Raw genomic sequence first — 17,932 nt, 5'->3', positions numbered from 1 at the left:
ATGTGACACCAGAAAACTTTCTCAATACAGGGTAAAAATGCGCCGTTTCAGCCTATTGTGTGTGCGGTTGATAGCTGCCATCTTGAATAGTGACAAACGACCAATTGTCCGCGATATCAAACTAGGCCAGAAATGTCTAAGCCTGCAGGCATTAAAAGGGGGATAGTAAGCAGTATGGAACGCCCTCGTAAACACCCGACCAGTGATGAAGGCAGGAACGCATGCACACGCAGCCATCACCATTCCGCTGCCCATGACGGCATTACCGCGTTCGGTTATGCCGCGCCGGTCATCGCGCAAATAAATTAGGTGGTACCTGTCTGAACGGGAAGTGGTGAAGATATGCGTAGCGTTAAATGGTGGTCAGCGTAGTGCGGAACGTATATGTTCGGCCATATAAATGTGTGCATCTCTTTGCTCGAGTCGTATTCCTCACGCATACATAAATAAAAACGCATACTCCCACACACATCATTACCACGCATTACACATCGCACCACGCCTACTTCCATATAATGCTACGCATAACTTGGACAGTTCCCGTTCAGGGACGTTCTGCCAAGTTTTTTTTTTTTTTTTTTTTAGACTGAGTTTCGGTTTTATATACCCTGACTCAATCACGTTGGGATAATTGGACCTCGATTTAACGAACGCTGTTATAAAGAAGTAAGTTTAATGTTTGACGCCGATGTCGACGTACAACGTATTGGATGCGACTTCGTTATTACGAAGTTCGGCTATCGGTTTACACACTTGTTCCATACCAACTTCATATAAGCTGGTGCTGAATGATTACTAACTTTAGTAATTCAGAGTTGGCATGCTTAGCTGTAGTGGGATGGTATGTGCTTGCAAGAATGAACCCTGCAGGAAAGCCAGCATTGCTAGAGTTCATTGTAGATCCACAGGCAGATAGCTTCCTCTTGCTGGCCACTTGTATTAAATGTAAGTATACAAATTCCGGGGTCTCACGTCCCAAAACCACGAGATGATTATGAGGAATGCCGTAGTGGTTGATTTCGGATTAATTTTAGTGGCACGAGCACCGAGTGACACTCTTGTTTCTTGCGCAGCACCTTCCGGTTTGTGACAGAGGTGGGACGAAATTAAAAAATAAATCAAATAAGAAACATATCGATGGTTCTACTTATGGTTGATAAATATGACACACCATCACAGATTTAGTACAACAAAGCGCTAAGTGTCGGGATTAATTAGAAACAATTAAGTAAAGTCTAATAGCCGTACACCAAAGCACACAATAGTGCACTTTAGATACCCACCGCATTAGTACAGGTTCCCGTGAAACTCCAAGACCAAAAGTGACGTCATCGGGGGCGTCATTTAAACCAGGGGTACCCGCGCTCATTACTAATTAAAATAAAAACAAGATAATTAGAGCTACCTACCACTTGACAGAAAGTGAAAGCCTGCCTAACACAGCGGAGGGTTGACGTCACTACCTCCTCTGTCCGCTAGGGGATTACGCGTCGCGCCCTTCTTCGCTCCCTCGCACGCTCCCCTGTGCGTGGTGGTTTCCCGCCAGTTTCGTTCGCCATGGAAGTAGACGATGAGGACGCCGGGCCAAGTGTTGTGTACCGTCGGGTTTCCGACGACGAGGACACCGGGCCTACTGTAGTGTAGTTTACATCGTTTACATAAAGAATTCACCAGCATTCTCTATCTGTGTGGTACTTCACTTTACTAAGGCAATGTTAGCGCAAGGAAAAAACAAGGTTAACCCAAACAATACACCAGGGTACACCAACGCCGAGGTGCGAGTGCCACTAGCAGACACCTAAGTCAAGAATTAGGGTTGTTTCTGAGGTCTTTGACGATCTTGGGTTCTTTAACGCATACAACAGCGTTTTTGCATTTCGCCCCATCTAAATGCGGCCGCCGTGGCTCGGGCTACTACGCCCTCGGGCTACTACGCCACCACTGCGGGTGCCACAGGCGTTGCATTTCAATAAAGGGAAATGAATGTGAGATGCATTTCCTTCTTGCCCTCATACATCTATTGTCTCTGATGCACTAGCTGTTTCTTTTGCATGCCAATCATGGCTGCTTTTAGAGCGAATCTGTTAGCCCCTAGTTGGTTGGTATTTTTCGTGGCGTGCTCACCCAAAAGACGGCAGCTACAAAAGGGGTCTGTGTTTGAATTCCCACGTAATAAAATTATGTTTTCTCGTATATTCGAATTACAATACGATGCTGTCATGTCTGCAGGTTGTGTGTAAGGGCCCATTCACACTTGCGACTAGATGAGGTCGCGCGACCAAGTTGGTCGCTTTGCGACCAGTCGCAAGTAGTCGCAAATGGTCGCTTTTCTCGAAATGCGACCGTTTCGGGCCAGTCGCTCACTGCTCGATTTTTCAGTCGCGCGACCACAGTCGCAGAACAGCTGAACCAATCAGATGCGAAGGAACAGGACGTCCGTATACGCCGACGCTTATTTTACGCGGCGATGACATTTCAAGCAGACGTGAACGGCATATCGTGATACATTTCTGTTTTGCGACTCGTCGGTCGCATTTGTAATAATAAGTGAACATCGTTCGTCTTTGGTCGCAATTGGTCGCGCGACCTCGCCTAGTCACAAGTGTGAATGGGCCCTAAGTCGTACGTTTCGAATTTTATAACGCATTTTACTTTGAGACATTCAATTTACTTCAATAACGCACTTGCGCTAGCCGGAGGGCCTACAACACCGAGGAATCGAGGATACATGCTGCGATAACGGTACCGCCGCCTAGCGGTCGCGGCCACTCAGACAGACCTCAAACGGCAACTGGAAAGAGGCTTTGTCTTTCAGTTTCCGCGTAACAGATGTATGTTTCTCGTATATTCCGAAGCTATCATGTCTGCACCTTGTGTGTAAGTCGTATTTTACGCATTCTCTGCCGCAATTTACTTTTAAGCATTAATTTAGTTCAATAAGGCGCTTACACTCGGCGGACAGCCATGAAAAATGAGGATGTATATACTACACTTACCCACGCGTGACGTACGCCGCTTGGGGTGGCGGTGCTTGTGTAACGCCGCCTAACCTACGCACCAGCTTCGCTGTACATCAACTTTCACAGGGTGTAATGAAGGCGGATGTTTTTTTTTTTTTTTTTTTTTTTTTTGAACTCGACCGCTCAACCATTCCACCCTTTCTTCCCTACACCTGGGAGAGAGAGAGACCGGTCCACCGCAAGAGCTGCGCCCTACGCTATGGCTACTGCTAGTGGCCCACATAAAACACGTCACCGTGTCCACACCACGGGTCCAGACAGACGGACAAAACTCTGACAATCGTTCAAAAATAGTTTCTTACTCTATCTCTTGCTGTGAGGCCATAGAACACAGAACCAGCTTTGGTGAGGCTCGCGCATACAAGTGTCAGTTTAAACAGTGTAACTAAAGAAAAGGTGTAAGTAACGTAAAGATAATATTGTCCCACTGCACGGCCTGTTCTGTCGTCCGGCGATGAAAACTTTTTCGAGTCGTTTCATGAAACATTTTCACAGACGGACGACGACAGATTGACCGTGGCTGTGCCATAGTATTAGCTTACACAGTTTTACGCTATACACGGTTTTCTTTAGTCACACTCTATCAACGGTGGAGTGGTGGCTATTGTGTTGCAGTACTAGAACCGCGAGAGACGACAACGCGATTTAACCCGGCGCGGACAGGTCCGTTGCCATTCTCCGTGACGTACCCTCGTCGCTCTCGGCACCCTCGTAAAACCCCATTCCTGCCGCTTTCGCCGCGCGCTCTATGCGTTGCCGCTCGCGGCATGACGGTTTTTGGAGTAAGCACCGGTGGCTATCGTGTTGTGTTGCGATACTCGGGGCAAAGCTGTCGAGTAAGCCCTGTGGCGCTGGATCCAATTCCGGCCGCAGCGGCCGCGAAGGAAGTCGCGAGGCCTCGATCGCCGCTGCGAGAGCCAATCAGTCACGGTACGAGATTGCACTGCACTGCTTTTGTGCTAAATGCGAAAAGCTCATACATTATACTAATAAAACGCTGTGTTTTCTGCATACCCCGACATTTTTTTTTTTTTTCAATCCCGGGCATTTGTAATATGGATATATACGTTCAAACTATTCACGAAATTATTTGACCAAATAACTCGCTTCGAACCCCAGAACGACCTGTGTGCCGCGGGCATTTGGGCGCACGTTAAGGAACCCCAGGTTTTCAAAATTATTCCGGAGTCGCTCACTACGGTGTGCCTCAATTAAATCGTGGTTCTGGCATGTAAACACCCCAGAATTTAATTTTTAAGTACATTGGCGTTCAGGTGACCCTCCTGCGACGAAAAGTGCAGTATTCGGAAAAATGTTACACCTAAACTGCAAGCATTTCGCTGTCAATTTTGAGGACGTATTTCTCCAGAAGCTTGCTGTTCACGGGACTTCTGGCCCAAGAGGATATACTTCCTTTGCAAATACATTCCTCCTAACGTTAATCAGAAGGTGTAGTATCTTCAGTGGTTATTATTTCAGTGATTCATTTATTCACCCGCAGCGGTATGGCTTTACGCTGCTGAGCTCGTGGTAGCCGTGTTCGATCCCGGCCTCGACTGCCGCATTCCGATGAGGCAGGAATGCAGACACGCTCGTGTAGGTGGCCCCAGGCTGCCAAAATTAACCCGGACTCCCCCCCCCCCCCCCCCTCCATGATTATCAGATCGTGGTTTTAATTGGCACGTAAAAGCCCAGATCCCAGATATGCCTTTTTTGTTTTTTCGAGAGATTTCTAAGCGGCTATAGTTAAATGTTGACTCGCCTCTTGCGGGCTGAACTGCGTCTTTCAAACTCGGAAGCTACAGCAGAACCTGCAAAAGTTCGTGATTATTATGCGTAGCTTGACTGTCTTTGCAAGTGGCAAGCTGCTCATGTGGAGGGGCATGTTTCAGACCTGGGAATTATGAAAACAAAACTGAGGTCGACCGTGTCCCATGAGCGCCATCAGTGGTTGCTGTTGTATCGTAGCCTTCAGCCCCAACAGAAAAAGGGTGCATGGAGATCCAGGACGCAAACAAGGTTAAAAAAAAAAAAACTTGTTTGCTTCCTGGCGATAAATTCGGACGTAGCCGTGCCCTATTGCTGGCATTGAGCTTTTATAAAAGTGAGTGGAGCATAAAACGGAAGTAACCTATATCTCGAGTTAACGAAGTCGACGGGACCCAAAAGCCATTTCGTTGAATCGAAAACACCCACTCAACGTATAACAAGCAGAATTTACGTGCATGGACTTTTCAGGACTATACAATTGCGTACTATGGCTTGACAGAGAAAGCAATACAAGTTTGAACTCGGCCGCGACAGAGCAACTGAAGCCATCTGATAGAGCCGACGCTGAGCTTGGAATTTGAGACACTACAATATGGGCTATGAGCAAAACGAGAGCAAGGTGAGAGCAGGAGCCAACGTTTCGACAAGTGGACAAGCGTTTCGACAAAAAGGAAGAAGACAAGTCCACTTGTCGAAACGTTGGCTCTTGCTCTCACCTTTTTCTCGTTTTGCTCATCGTCTTGAATTTCCATCTCCCGCATTCCCCGCGTTTTGCCTACAATATGGGCTGTTTCATGAAAGCTTGTATAACTTTGAGGCATTTTGAATGCGGCAATTTTTCCTGTTGCATGCTTCTATTCTCATACTTTCCCCCAAGACTTCTTCCAATCGGATGAGTTGATGAGTTTATACTTCGTTCCTTCGAGGTTCTCAATGCATTAGGCTCTATGAATTGTTGCCGCGAAATCGGAAGCATTTCGTTAAATCGAGGCTTTGACTAGACGTGATGTATTCTGTCGCTACGTTTACCTGCCTCAAAGTGCAATGAATGAGAGTAACATTCTAAATGGTGCTCACTTCATTCTGTATTTTGCGCCAAGCGTTACACATTGAAACGTGTCTTTGACGACGCTTCACGGTTTAGCTAGACAGGAAGCACGCTTGGTTGCACTCAAGATAGTCGTGGGTACCTTTTTCGAGGATGCATTTGTCAAAAGAAAATTGGCACCTCTTCGCTGCTGTTTCTGGGACATGTACTGCAACCTGCTATGATGCAGGATGGCGAAGCTTTAATGTACTGCTTTAATGAGAAATTATGCTCCAATTCAGTCCAATGACGCAACTCGTGTTCACTGTGACCACTTTTTTTTCCGTCTTTACTTTCCTTGGTGCCATTTCGCCAGAAATGAACCGATACGCACTACCTCATCTTTCAGTATACTTTTGAAAGCTCTCGCGGTCGCATGAAATAAATACTGGCAGTGTTGCGCGACCCTACAATCACCGTGAGCTACACCCTCAATCGCCTGCGATTCGCGATCACGGCCTGTCGAGGTCGTGTCCCGATTAAGCGTACAATTGTGTCTTCGTGAAAAATGGAAATGACAACACGAGTAGTGAAAGAAAACATTTCGCAACATCAGGTCGATTCATTTCAACGTGTTTCTTCCGGCAAACCAGGTCTACAAAGATGGATACTGCAATTTCCACATACCCGAGAAAGTCGTATATATAGACGAAAGGTAATGGACGACGCGGGAACTGCGTCTTATTTGAAATGTTTACCGTATACTAACTCGCTATGCCGACAGTATTTCGGATGTATTGCAGTTCAGCGGCGGGTGGTCGCATAACGTCCGCTCGGCAGTTCAGCTGATCCGTCTCACGGCACCCCCGTTCTCGCCGGAGTTGAAGAGTCTGCGACGCCGACTTCCACTCAGACTTTCTCGACGTAATAGAAGCAGCCCGCTATTGGCATCTTCGTGGCCAGTTTCTCGGCGAATCTGGCGACGTTGTAGCTGGGCCTTTCCTTGGGCGTCATCTCGTCCTTGTTCACGTGCGCTCCGTCCTGGCAGTAGACCAAGAACACGTACCGGTGAGGTCCTGACCCTTTGGGAGGGTTCGGACCATTGTACGGCATGACGACGTCGCCTTCGTGAAATTTGTCGCTGCTCGGCGCGTTGAGCACCATCCAGTGGAGCCAACTTCGCTTCACGGGATTCTTCCGGCTAGGCGCGTCCGGGTCGACCATGAGCAGCGAGTACGGAGAGCCGCACCTGAGGTAGCCCCTAAGCCTAACCTGTGGAGCGCTCTGCGTCTGTTCGAGCGTGTACGTCTTGTTGAGTTCCGACACGAGTACGTCAGCGTATTGGACGTCCAGGAGCGCGTGAGGCGCATCGGTCAGGGACAGGTCGCTTATCAGGCCGGAGTCCTTCCACAGGTAGAGGTCGGGCAAAGCGATGCCTCCCGACATGGGCTCTGCCTTTTTGACCCCGCTGCTGGAGCCTTCCTTGGCCGCTTCTTGGCGACTGGGGCCCCACAGAGTCGCTACCAGGAGCAGCAGCAGAGCCGAAAGCTTGATTATCGTCATTGTCGTTGCGTGTATACGTCCTCCCGCCAGACGAGAAAGACGTGGACTGCCGTTGTTGCTACGGTATACGTACAACGGAAGTCATGTGATTTATAGGTACACGAGCTCGAAGAAACGGGAGACGATGGCGGACCAACCGCGTCCTGCCTTTCATTCCTAGCTGTCTTGTTGCGGTCGAGTCACGGAGCCTGATAGGCGATTCTTTTGCCCGGTGTCAGTGTTGCGCTCGCCATTTTTATTTGTCCTGCTTGCACGTCCGCGCTCGAGCGCTGGTTTTTTTTCGATACGCAATGATAGTGACGACACGGCTCTTTGATTTTATTTAGTTCCTGTGATGTCCTGGCGGCGCAAATGATGGCCGAGAACCTCTGTCAGGTTAGATCTGCCTTAATCTTGAGCACTATAACATGAATAGCTGAATGTAAATAAATGCCTTTAACACCATCTTCGTCGGTGTCACAGGTATGTTCAGACGAACATTCCCATGCTGGAGCGTTAGCTGCTTTGTCGAGCAGAGTTCTACCGTAGTAAGCGAAAGCAACCCGCCCTATTGGCTAAGCGGTGGTGACGTCTGGTTTATTTACTGCTAAAGCAGACGTGATAATATAACTGGAACCATCACTGATTGTGAACTTCTATGTTCCTGTGACTTTAGACGGCACTAGCGAGCGCTCGGCCGCATAGCTAGCGACATAGCTCCGCCGTTTGGTTCATTCGGCGCATTACCTGGCTTTTAGAGGGCAGCTCTTAGGCGCCCGTTCCTGCGGCGAGCGTCGGCGTAGTACCTCGTAACCGAGCGAACGAGCTCATCGAAGGGTAAAAGCGAACGCGGAGCGCAGCGGGAGATGAAAGACTGCGATAGCGAAGAGAGCGCGAGGAGGAAAGCGGAGGGTATGGCGAATGCGTGAGAAGAAAAGTGTAGTGCCGCGCAAGATGGGCTGTGCGTCAACGATGGCTACGAGATGGCGCTAGGGTAGCGCGCGTCCGAACGAATTGCACTGACGAGTACCACATTGTGCCCGAACCACAACCGGTCACACGCACTGCAGCTGGCTCCGAAGTTCCGGATGAGAAACTTGCGTTGAAACCTGGCCGTCGCACCGGTGAAGTTGGCGCTAGGTTACCGATGCGTGCAACACCTTTGTCAGGTTCCTGGAGGGCTAGACGACGCTGACATGTGGCCTCAGCATCGCGTTCCCGCAACTCAGGGTCGGCGGCTCTTCGCTGACATTTGGCCTCAACATCGCGCTCCCTCAACTCGGGGTCCGCGGCTCTTCGATGATGTTTCGCCTGGGCTTCGAAAGCCCTCACGCTAGAATCGGCACGTCGACGACGAGGCCTTTCCCGAGCGCGTTCATTATGGATGGATTTCCATGAAATTTCTTCAAAATTAATTCTGTCCATTACATAAGATATTGAAAGACTCATACCCAGCAATAGCTCATTTCCCCGTAAACGCAGCTTCTCCATTACGACGGCAGAAGAGAAATGAAATTCTACGCTGAAAGGTTTAGCCAACGTTATTAGATTTTCTTTCAGAAAATCTAGTAACGAAAAGAAGAAAAGCATCTAGTAACGTTGGGATTAGCGTCAACGCAGCCAGCTGTGGAAGCAGACGACGACGACGAACGCGGGAGCAGTGGCTCGAGCGCGTGCCGACCACCTGTGCATATAAAACCCCGCTTTTAAGTGAGCGTATGATGAACCGACAGTGGCTGATATATCTTGTTTTGTTTTCCATGTCATAAAGTAAAGAAAAAAAAACGACAGTGGCTGAATCGGTTACCGTGGTGGTCGCGCGCAACCCGGAGGTCGGTGGTTCGAATCCGCAGCCCGACGAGCACTTTTTATTTTCGGCGGCTTGTGAGTGAGAGTTTTTTGCGGTCACACCTTGTGTTGTGCGTGACACCCACCGACGAGGGACGACATCCAGGGGCCTTAAAGTGCTGCGCACCTTAAAAAAAGATAGAAGACTGTACCGCTGAGGCTTTTTAACACGAAAGTGTTTTATGCCGGGGTTCACCAAGACTTCACTGACGTATATCCGTCACGGAAATACGTCAGCTTACAATGTACACGAACATAATACAAAGAAAGAAACCAGAAGAAAAAGTTCCACAAACATGCAAAATCTGGAAATCGAACCCACGACCTCTCGGTCCGCGACGATAGATCGCCGAGCGTTTAACCCATTGCGCCACAAACGCATTTGCAGACAGCTACACAGACGCGCCTTATATATCTAACACTCCTCCGTGTACCCGCGCTCTTGCTCGGGGCGGTGCCGCCGCCTACGAGCAGAAAAGAGAAGTACTGCATTATGACACTAACGCGCACCGACAGTGAACGCTTCGGTGGTCTCAGCACTACGACGCCTCGATGCCAGCATTCGAAGGGACGCTGGCATCAAGAAGCACTACCAACGCCAGGTGGCGTTCACCGTACTCAGCACAGCGGAGCGTGGCCTCCCGAATTAGCTCTGAAAATGTTTCTGAAGTTGATCGCGGAGGCTGCAATTACGACGCGCTGTACGCGCTGATTTGACTCGGTGACGATTCAGTTACGTGCTTTGTCTTGCGCGTTGTATTAGTGTGTCAGTTACGTGCTTCGTCTTTCGCGTTGTGCTAGCGTGTGCAGCGTAGTGCAGCTTCCATATGCACGACGGTTGCTCATGGTCATCGACGTTGGTAGTCGTGACGGAGGAGACGTGCCACCAGGCGTCAGCGTGGGTGCATCAACGCCTAAGGGCGCTTTAGCCACAAAACACCAATAGACATTATATATCAATGTGCAATAAACATTACACTACTTCTGTGAAGACACGTTTCACTTTCGTGTTCTATACCGATTCCTATATAAGAGGGATCAACCACATTTTTTATTGGAAAGTTGGCGCCACCGTCGCCTTCACCTGAACAATGCCTCCTTTACTAGATGCCTGCCACGTGGTCTGGTAGACCCGGTTCCGTGCCCTCTCCCTTTTCTCGTCTCCGCGAAAAGGCAACGAGCGCCGCTTGTAGCGCACCTGAATAAGCGGCCCCGCGCGCCGGCCAAACGCTTGTCGCGTCGGAGACCCTATACCGCAGCTGCGTGGAGCTTTGGCAGGCGTTTCACTCTGCTGCATCTAGTTTTGATACTCGGTGGCGGCAACACTGCTGCCATTATTCCCCATCGATCTGTAATAAATGAAATGTAAAAAAAAAAAAATAGGGGCAGCTTCACACTAGGGCTGCGAAGACTGGGCAAACAGCGAATCTGGCGACCCCACCTAGCTTTATCTCGGTTCGGCCAAGTTTTTGCGAGGTTATGCTTCGAGACTCGGCCACGTTTTGAGCAAGATCACGATAGCCTTGCGCTTTCGCGCCCGCGAAACGGTTTTGCTCGGTTTCGCGGGCTCGTAATCCGGATCTTCTGCGAATCGCCGACGTTTCGCCGCCGCTTCGGCGGCGCGATACTCGGGATCGGACCGAAGTCGTCTCACTCGCTCTCGAGGAGCGGTGCGGCGACTTTCGCGCCACGCTTCCTCTTTTTCGGGAGCGACGCTCTTCTTCGGCTGCCCCATCTTCGCGGCGATGTGCTCGGCGCGGTGACGGCGAGGCTTTTGTGTCGCCGCAGCGGCGACGCGGAGTTATATATCCTGTGGGTAGGCCCAGTGACGTCACGGCTTAGCTCCGCCTCTGCGCAGCCGCGGCAACCACTCCGCATGGTGCGGTGACGTCATGGCTCGGCAAAGCTAAGGCGAAGTGATGCGGCGCGCGCGATGACGTCACGGCTCACGCAGCTGTGGCGAGGCTCGGCGCGGTCGGCGCAGCTGGGGCGAAGCGTTGCTAGGCGACGCATGGTGACGCCATCGCCAGGCGGAGGTTTTGTGGTGTACACTCGACGGACCATCGTCGAGCTTAAACAGCTTGACAGCAGACTAGACGTGATGTATTCTGTCGCTACGTTTCACTGCCTCAAAGTGCAATGAATAAGAGTAACATTCTAAATGGTGCTCACTTCATTCTGTATTTTGCATCAAGCGTTACACATTGAAACGTGTCTTTGACGACGCGTACCCTTCACGGTTTAGCCACACAGGAAGCACGCTTGGTTGCACTCAAGATAGCCGTGGGTACCTTTTTCGAGGATGCATTTGTCGAAAGAAAATTGGCACCTCTTCGCTGCCGTTTCTGGGACATGTACTTCAACCTGCTGTGATGCAGGATGGCGAAGCTTTAATGTACTGCTTTAATGAGCAGAGAGAGAGAGAAATAACTTTATTTTGCCCAAAATGTGGTTAGAGGAGGGGGTAATGACTAGAAGCCTCCCCCGTCCCCCCTTTAGACGGCGGCCGGCAGCCCCTGAGCCGCGGCGGCGTCTTCAGCCATTTGGACTACTCTTGCTTGAACATCCGGGTCCGAGCTGAGCAACACGGTCTCGCATTGCTCCTCATTTCTTATTATTAAACTGGGTTGTTGTGGTTTTGAACAGTTATTGTTATATTGTTTCTTTGGGCATGCCCAGATTATGTGTTGAAGATCTGCTCGGTTGTTACAATGCTTACATATGTCTGTGTATACATCTGGGTGATAGTGACTGAAGGCAATGGGGTTGGGGAAAGTGTTGGTTTGTATTAGCCGCCAAGCCACTGATTGCCACTTGTTTAATGAACAATGTGCTGCCGGATATCTAGCCCTGGATAGTCTGTAATGATCAATGATTTCCCTAAAGGAAACCAGCTTATCTCTGCCCGACCGACGGATTGCGAATGCGTCCGTGTTGGTGTTGGTGACGTCGTCTCGGTCTGCGAAACCTCGAGCCGGGTCATGCGCATTCACGTTGCCTGGCAGGCCAGAGTGGGCTGGTGCCCAGATGATGAGAAGCTATGCTCCAATTCAGTCCAATGACGGCGCTTGTGTTCACCGTGACCACTTTTTTTCCGTCTTTACTTTCCTTGGCGCCATTTCGCCAGAAATGAACCGATACGAGCTACCCTCATCTTTCAGTATACTTTTGAAAGCTCTCGCGGTCGCATGCAATAAATAATGGCAGTGTTGCGCGACCCTACAATTACCGTGAGCTACACCCTCAATCGCCTGCGATTCGCGATCACGGCCTGTCGGGGCCGTGTCCCGATTAAGCGTACAATTGTGTCTTCGTGAAAAATGGCAAGAACAACACGAGTAGTGAAAGAAAACATTTCGCAACATCAAGTCGATTCATTTCAACGTGTTTATTCCGGCAAACCAGGTCTACAAAGATGCATACTGCAATTTCCACATACCCGAGAAAGACGTATATATAGGCGAAAGGAAATGGACGACGCGGCCACTGCGTCTTATTTGAAATGTTTTCCGTATACTAACTCGCTATGCCGACAGTATTTCGGATGTATTGCAGTTCAGCGGCGGGTGGTCGCATAACGTCCGCTCGGCAGTTCAGCTGATCCGTCTCACGGCACCCCCGTTCTCGCCGGAGTTGGAGTCTGCGACGCCGACTTCCACTCAGATTTTCTCGACGTAATAGAAGCAGCCTGCGATTGGCATCTTCGTGGCCAGTTTCTTGGCGAATTCAGCGACGTTGTAGCTGGGCCTTTCCTTGGGCGTCATCTCGTCCTTGTTCAGGTGCGCTCCGTCCTGGCAGTAGACCAAGAACACGTACCGGTGAGGTCCCGACCCTTTGGGAGGGTTCGGACCATTGTACGGCATGGCGACGTCGCCTTCGTGAAACTTGTCGCTGCTCGGCGCGTTGAGCACCATCCAGTGGAGCCAACTTCGCTTCACGTGATCCTTCCGGTTAGGCGCGTCCGGGTCGACCATAAGCAGCGAGTACGGAGAGCCGCACCTGAGGTAGCCCCTAAGCCTAACCTGTGGAGCGCTCTGCGTCTGTTCGAGCGTGTACGTCTTGTTGAGTTCCGACACGAGCAACTCTGCGTATTGGATGTCCAGGAGCGCGTGAGGCGTGTCGGCCAGGGACAGGTCGCTTATCAGGCCGGAGTCCTTCCACAGGTAGAGGTCGGGCAAAGCGATGCCTCCCGACATGGGCTCGGGCTTCTTGACTCCCGCTGCTGGAGCCTTCCTTGGCCACTTCTTGGCGACTGGGGGCCCAGAGAGTCGCTACCAGGAGCAGCAGCAGAGCCGAAAGCTTGATTATCGTCATTGTCGATGCGTGTATCGTCCTCCCGGCAGACGAGAAAAGACGTAGACTGCCGTTGCTGCTTCGGTATACGTATACCATGGAAGTCACGTGATGTAGGCATACGAGCTGCTAAGAAACGGGAGACGATGGCGGACCAACCACATCCTAACTCCCCTTCGTGTCTTGTTGCGGTCGAATCACGGACATCACGGAGCCTGGTAGGGCGGATTCTTTTGCCCGGTGTCAGTGTTGCGTTCGCCATTTTTCTTTGTCCTGCTTGCACATCCGCCGCTCGAGCACTGGTTTTCTCTATGAGCAATGCTAGTGATGACACTGGCTCTTAGCTTTTAGTTACAGTGATGTCCTGGCGGCGCAAACGACGGCCAAGAACTTCTGTCAGGTTAGATCTGCCCTAACGGAACACTATAACATGAATAGGTGAATGTAAATAAATGCCTTTAACACCATCTTCGACGGTGTCACAGGTATGTTCAGACGAATACTCCCATGCTGAAGCGTTGCCTTCTTGTAGAGCAGAGTACTACCGTTTAAGCGGAAAGCAACCGCCCTGTTGGCTAAGCGGTGGGGACGTTTGGTTCGTTTGCTGCTAAAGCAGACGTCATAAAATAACTGGAACTTTCACTGATTGTGAACTTTTAAGTCCCTGTGACTTGAGACGGGATAGGGAGCGCTTGCCCAGCGGCGTCGCCTCCTTGATGCGCATGCACGATGTGACGTCATGCCCCCTTGTATGGTGACGTCACAACTTAAAGCACATAAGCCTCCTCTGATCTGGCAGAGATGTGTGCGTAATCCGGCAGCAGAAGTGAACACGCGCAGGAATAAATATAAGAAGGGAGGCTTCGATATATTTATAAGTTTAATTTATTCGTTTGCTGCGTGGTGTTTCGTCCCACAAAAATCACCGACTTTATACTAGCTAAAGACGAATGGGTGTTCCATCAGCGTCCAGCTGACCGATTCGCAGCGCCGCGCGCTTGTACGTAGTCGGCTGAAGAGCGTGCGACCGGCAGCTCAGTAACCACTCGGTGGTTCTCTGAGTACAACGAGAAAGATGTGGACTGCGCTGCTGCTATGGCGCGACGCCGGAGTCTTCCATGTACACGAGATACACGCAAGAGGAGACAATGGCGAAGCAAGCACGTCCTGTCCCCGTGGTGTATAGCGGTCGTCACGGAGATCGTAGTTAGGCAGGCGATCCTTTTTTGTCAGTGTCGTCATAAGCGATTTCCGTTCTTTGTATCTCTTGCTACCGCACGCGTTCGCTCTGGAGAGTAATATCATTCCGGCACGTAAGCTATACCCGCCTAACGAGGAGTGCGAGATTGTGCTGCATGCCGCCAATTTTCAGTGCAGGTGAAAAAAAAAAAAAAAAAAAGAACTCTATATGCTTACTCAAATTCTTTTTTCTTTGTTTTTGTTTTTTTTAGATGACGGTGAGCAGCGAATGAGTGTCACTATAAAATCTCTTTCTGCGGCCTGTATATATAGTTCGGATAGTACTCCATTGATCAATTATATCGGGCTTCTCTTGTAGTAACGTTACGCTACGACTCTGAGGCACGGATTTATATCCGTTTTTTTTTTCGGTATAGCAATTATACGGACGCTCGAGGCGCGTTTTCGCCGTCGTAGCCGCCGTGCTGTACCGAACGCGAGGCGCATGCGCGACCCAGCCTGCCGATCGAGCCCGCACTGCCAGCGCGCCGTGCATGGCGTCGTTTGTTGGCGGTCACGTGATCTGCGGGTACAGCGGAGGTGTAAGCATAGCAGACTGAGCGCGAGGCCGGGCCCGCCACCAGAGTGCCCAGAACGTCGATGTTCGCGTATGCCGAGCGCATACGCGGCCCGCGAGACGTGTGTTTGAGGTCACGTGACATATGCTACGGGTGCTATGGTCAAGGCGAGCCGAGAAGGCTGGTGGGCTCGAGCGACAGTCCCGTTGCTTCTTGCCATCACGGGTGAAGCCAGCGTTTGCGCACCATTCCCTCTGAAAAAGAGTTCCGAGATAAGAAGTCCGTTCACAGCTGAAGTGCATGTGCTCTGTTATGTAAATTAAAGACCCGCGCGGTGGCTCAGTTAGCTAAGGCGTTAAGCTACGAGATCGCGGGATCGAATCCCGGCCGCGGCGGTCGCATCCGATGGAGGCGAAATGCAAAAAACGCCCGTGGCTTGCGTTGTAGTGTGCGTTTAAAGACCCCAGGTGGTCAAAATTAATCCGGAGCCCTAACTACGGCGTGCCTCATAATCAGAACTGGTTTTGGCACGTAAAACCCCCAGAAATTAAGAAGATTGTAAATTAAAGGCTCATTGGAAAATAACAGCTCGTCGTTTTTGATAAAGTCTATTAACTTTGGTTGAGTTATGATATCATGACTCTCTTAAATTTGACAGGACATTCAGATTGCATCCTTAAAAATGGACACAAATATACACGCAGAATAGGATATATACCGCAAAGTAACCACATTAAAACTGTATGAGGTGGGAAGAAAGCGTTTTCATATCCGGTTCGAGCAATTTTGTATATAGCCTCTTGGTCTAGGCTGTCTTACCGCGCGCCGGTGTTGAAGGTCACGTGACCTGTTGGATGGTCACGTGAGTCTTTGACACGCGACACTACTGAAATGGTGAAGGGAGCGGCATCACGGACCGCTCACTTTGGGCCAATCGCGTGCGCTATATATACCTCCCCGCTGCCGGCGCAGCTCATTGCGCTTGCGTTGTGACGGTGATGTGTTCGCAGTCATTGACGAGCTCTGTCATGTGTGTTTTTGGGCGCGTGACACCACGTTTTTCTGGTGGCAAATGTTTACTGCAATTTATACTGCCCATAAAACTTCGAGCCCTACTTTGTATAATACTTTGCTGCCGCTATCAATGCTATACCTTTCGGGCGAAACTGCGAATTTCTTGTTCTTTTTGCGACTCCTTACAACAAGTTACATCATCTATATAAAATAAAATACACATATAAGAAGAGAGGCAGAGCGTTTTAAGCGTGCACTCGGCAATAGAGCACTTAGCGTTGAGAGAAAAGATGGGGCGCTTTGTTTACTTAAACGCTATCTTCGTCTTCGCCCTCTGCGTACTGTTTTTCACCCAGTTATTGATTCATTCGTTGTTTTTTTGTATTGTTTTTGTTTAAAAGGGCGCCGACATCCAAGGAGGGGCACGTGCAAGGCGCGCTGGCGCGCGCCGACAACCCTTTTGGGCCAAGCCGAGCCGTAGGCGTTGTTTTAGATGTTTCAGTGCACACAGTTTCCGCCCCCTATGGAGGCCATCGATTGCACGGGCTGCTTGCATGCCGCGACACGGAAGACGCGGTAAACTTCCACGGAGCGATCGTTATCCACTTGGAAAGCGGCGGGGTCACTCGTCTGGAGCGTGGAAAGAAAGTGTAGGTTGAGGCATAACAAACGGCGGCACATATAGGATCGGTTGGCTGGTACGTTCCATGCGATGCATCGGCACTTATAGATGTGGCGCTCTTGCGAAATGTCTCTTCATTGCGACTTTGTTCCTACTCGCGCTGTAGCTGTGAAGTCGCAGGTTATGGCCGCTCTTGCGATTCTTGCGGCACAGGCGTATGTAATAATTCGGTGCGCGAAAACAATTCCACCCGCATTTATTTTCGATCCTCACTGCTAGTGGTTATGGAGTAGGGATGCTAAGCACGAGGTCGCGGGCAAATCCCGCGGCCACGGCCGGCCGCATTTCGATGGGGGCGAAATGCAAAAAACACCCGCGTTCTGGATTTAGGTGGCGTTGTTAAAGAACCCCAGGTAGTCAAAGTTATTCCGGAGTCCCCCATTGCGGCATACTCGTAACAGATCGTGGTTTTGGCACGTAAAACCCAATACTTTTTTTTGCTGCACATGTATCTAATTAGCTTATTTAGTCACAGGGATGCAAACGGAGACATAGAGAAGTAGTCACAGACCTGCTTCGCTGATCTAAGTTTCATCACTTAAACCGGACTGAGGGATCATATGCATTCTGATTATCGGGTTCGATTCCAAAGGGGGAGGAATGCAATAAAAACTAGTGTACCGTTGTTTGGGGGCACGTTAAAGAGAAGCCGAGGTATCAATTCAGAACACCACTTCCTGCGTATACCTCCGCCAAATCACGGCGTCTCTCGATCAGAGCCCGAGTTTGCTTTAAAGGCGTTAAACACAACTTGTGAACGTGTTAGTGAACATATTTCAGCCGTGCATGTAACCCTTATACAATGAGGTATTTCCACGAGTGCTATAACGCATTGCTGAGCGCATTTATCAAGGACACGCAACCGCAGCGGTGAAACGGCTTATCATACACTCGGGCCGGAACGCGAACATCCGCTTTCCGGACGTTTTCCTTTGGACTTTCGCGGAGCGTCGTTTCCTTTGAATGAATGCCATTGGGG

At 50.2% G+C, this 17,932-nt stretch overlaps 2 protein-coding genes across 2 annotated transcripts; both read right to left on the bottom strand.

Moving 5' to 3' along the window:
- Positions 1 to 6,726: 6,726 nt before the first annotated feature.
- Positions 6,727 to 7,413, bottom strand: LOC119445094 (protein D1). Its single transcript, XM_037709417.2, has one exon. The coding sequence runs from the start codon at positions 7,378 to 7,380 to the stop codon at positions 6,727 to 6,729; it is 654 nt and encodes a 217-aa protein (XP_037565345.1). The 5' UTR covers positions 7,381 to 7,413.
- A 5,453-nt stretch (positions 7,414 to 12,866) lies between these two features.
- LOC119445093 (protein D2) lies at positions 12,867 to 13,403 on the bottom strand. Its single transcript, XM_037709416.1, has one exon. It carries the CDS (start codon positions 13,401 to 13,403, stop codon positions 12,867 to 12,869), a length of 537 nt encoding a protein of 178 aa, XP_037565344.1.
- Positions 13,404 to 17,932: the final 4,529 nt, after the last annotated feature.

This window comes from Dermacentor silvarum, chromosome 3, assembly GCF_013339745.2.
Source record: "Dermacentor silvarum isolate Dsil-2018 chromosome 3, BIME_Dsil_1.4, whole genome shotgun sequence".
NCBI lineage: Eukaryota > Metazoa > Arthropoda > Arachnida > Ixodida > Ixodidae > Dermacentor > Dermacentor silvarum.
Note: the sequence above shows the minus strand (reverse complement) of the source record. Positions and strands in the feature narration are given on the sequence as shown.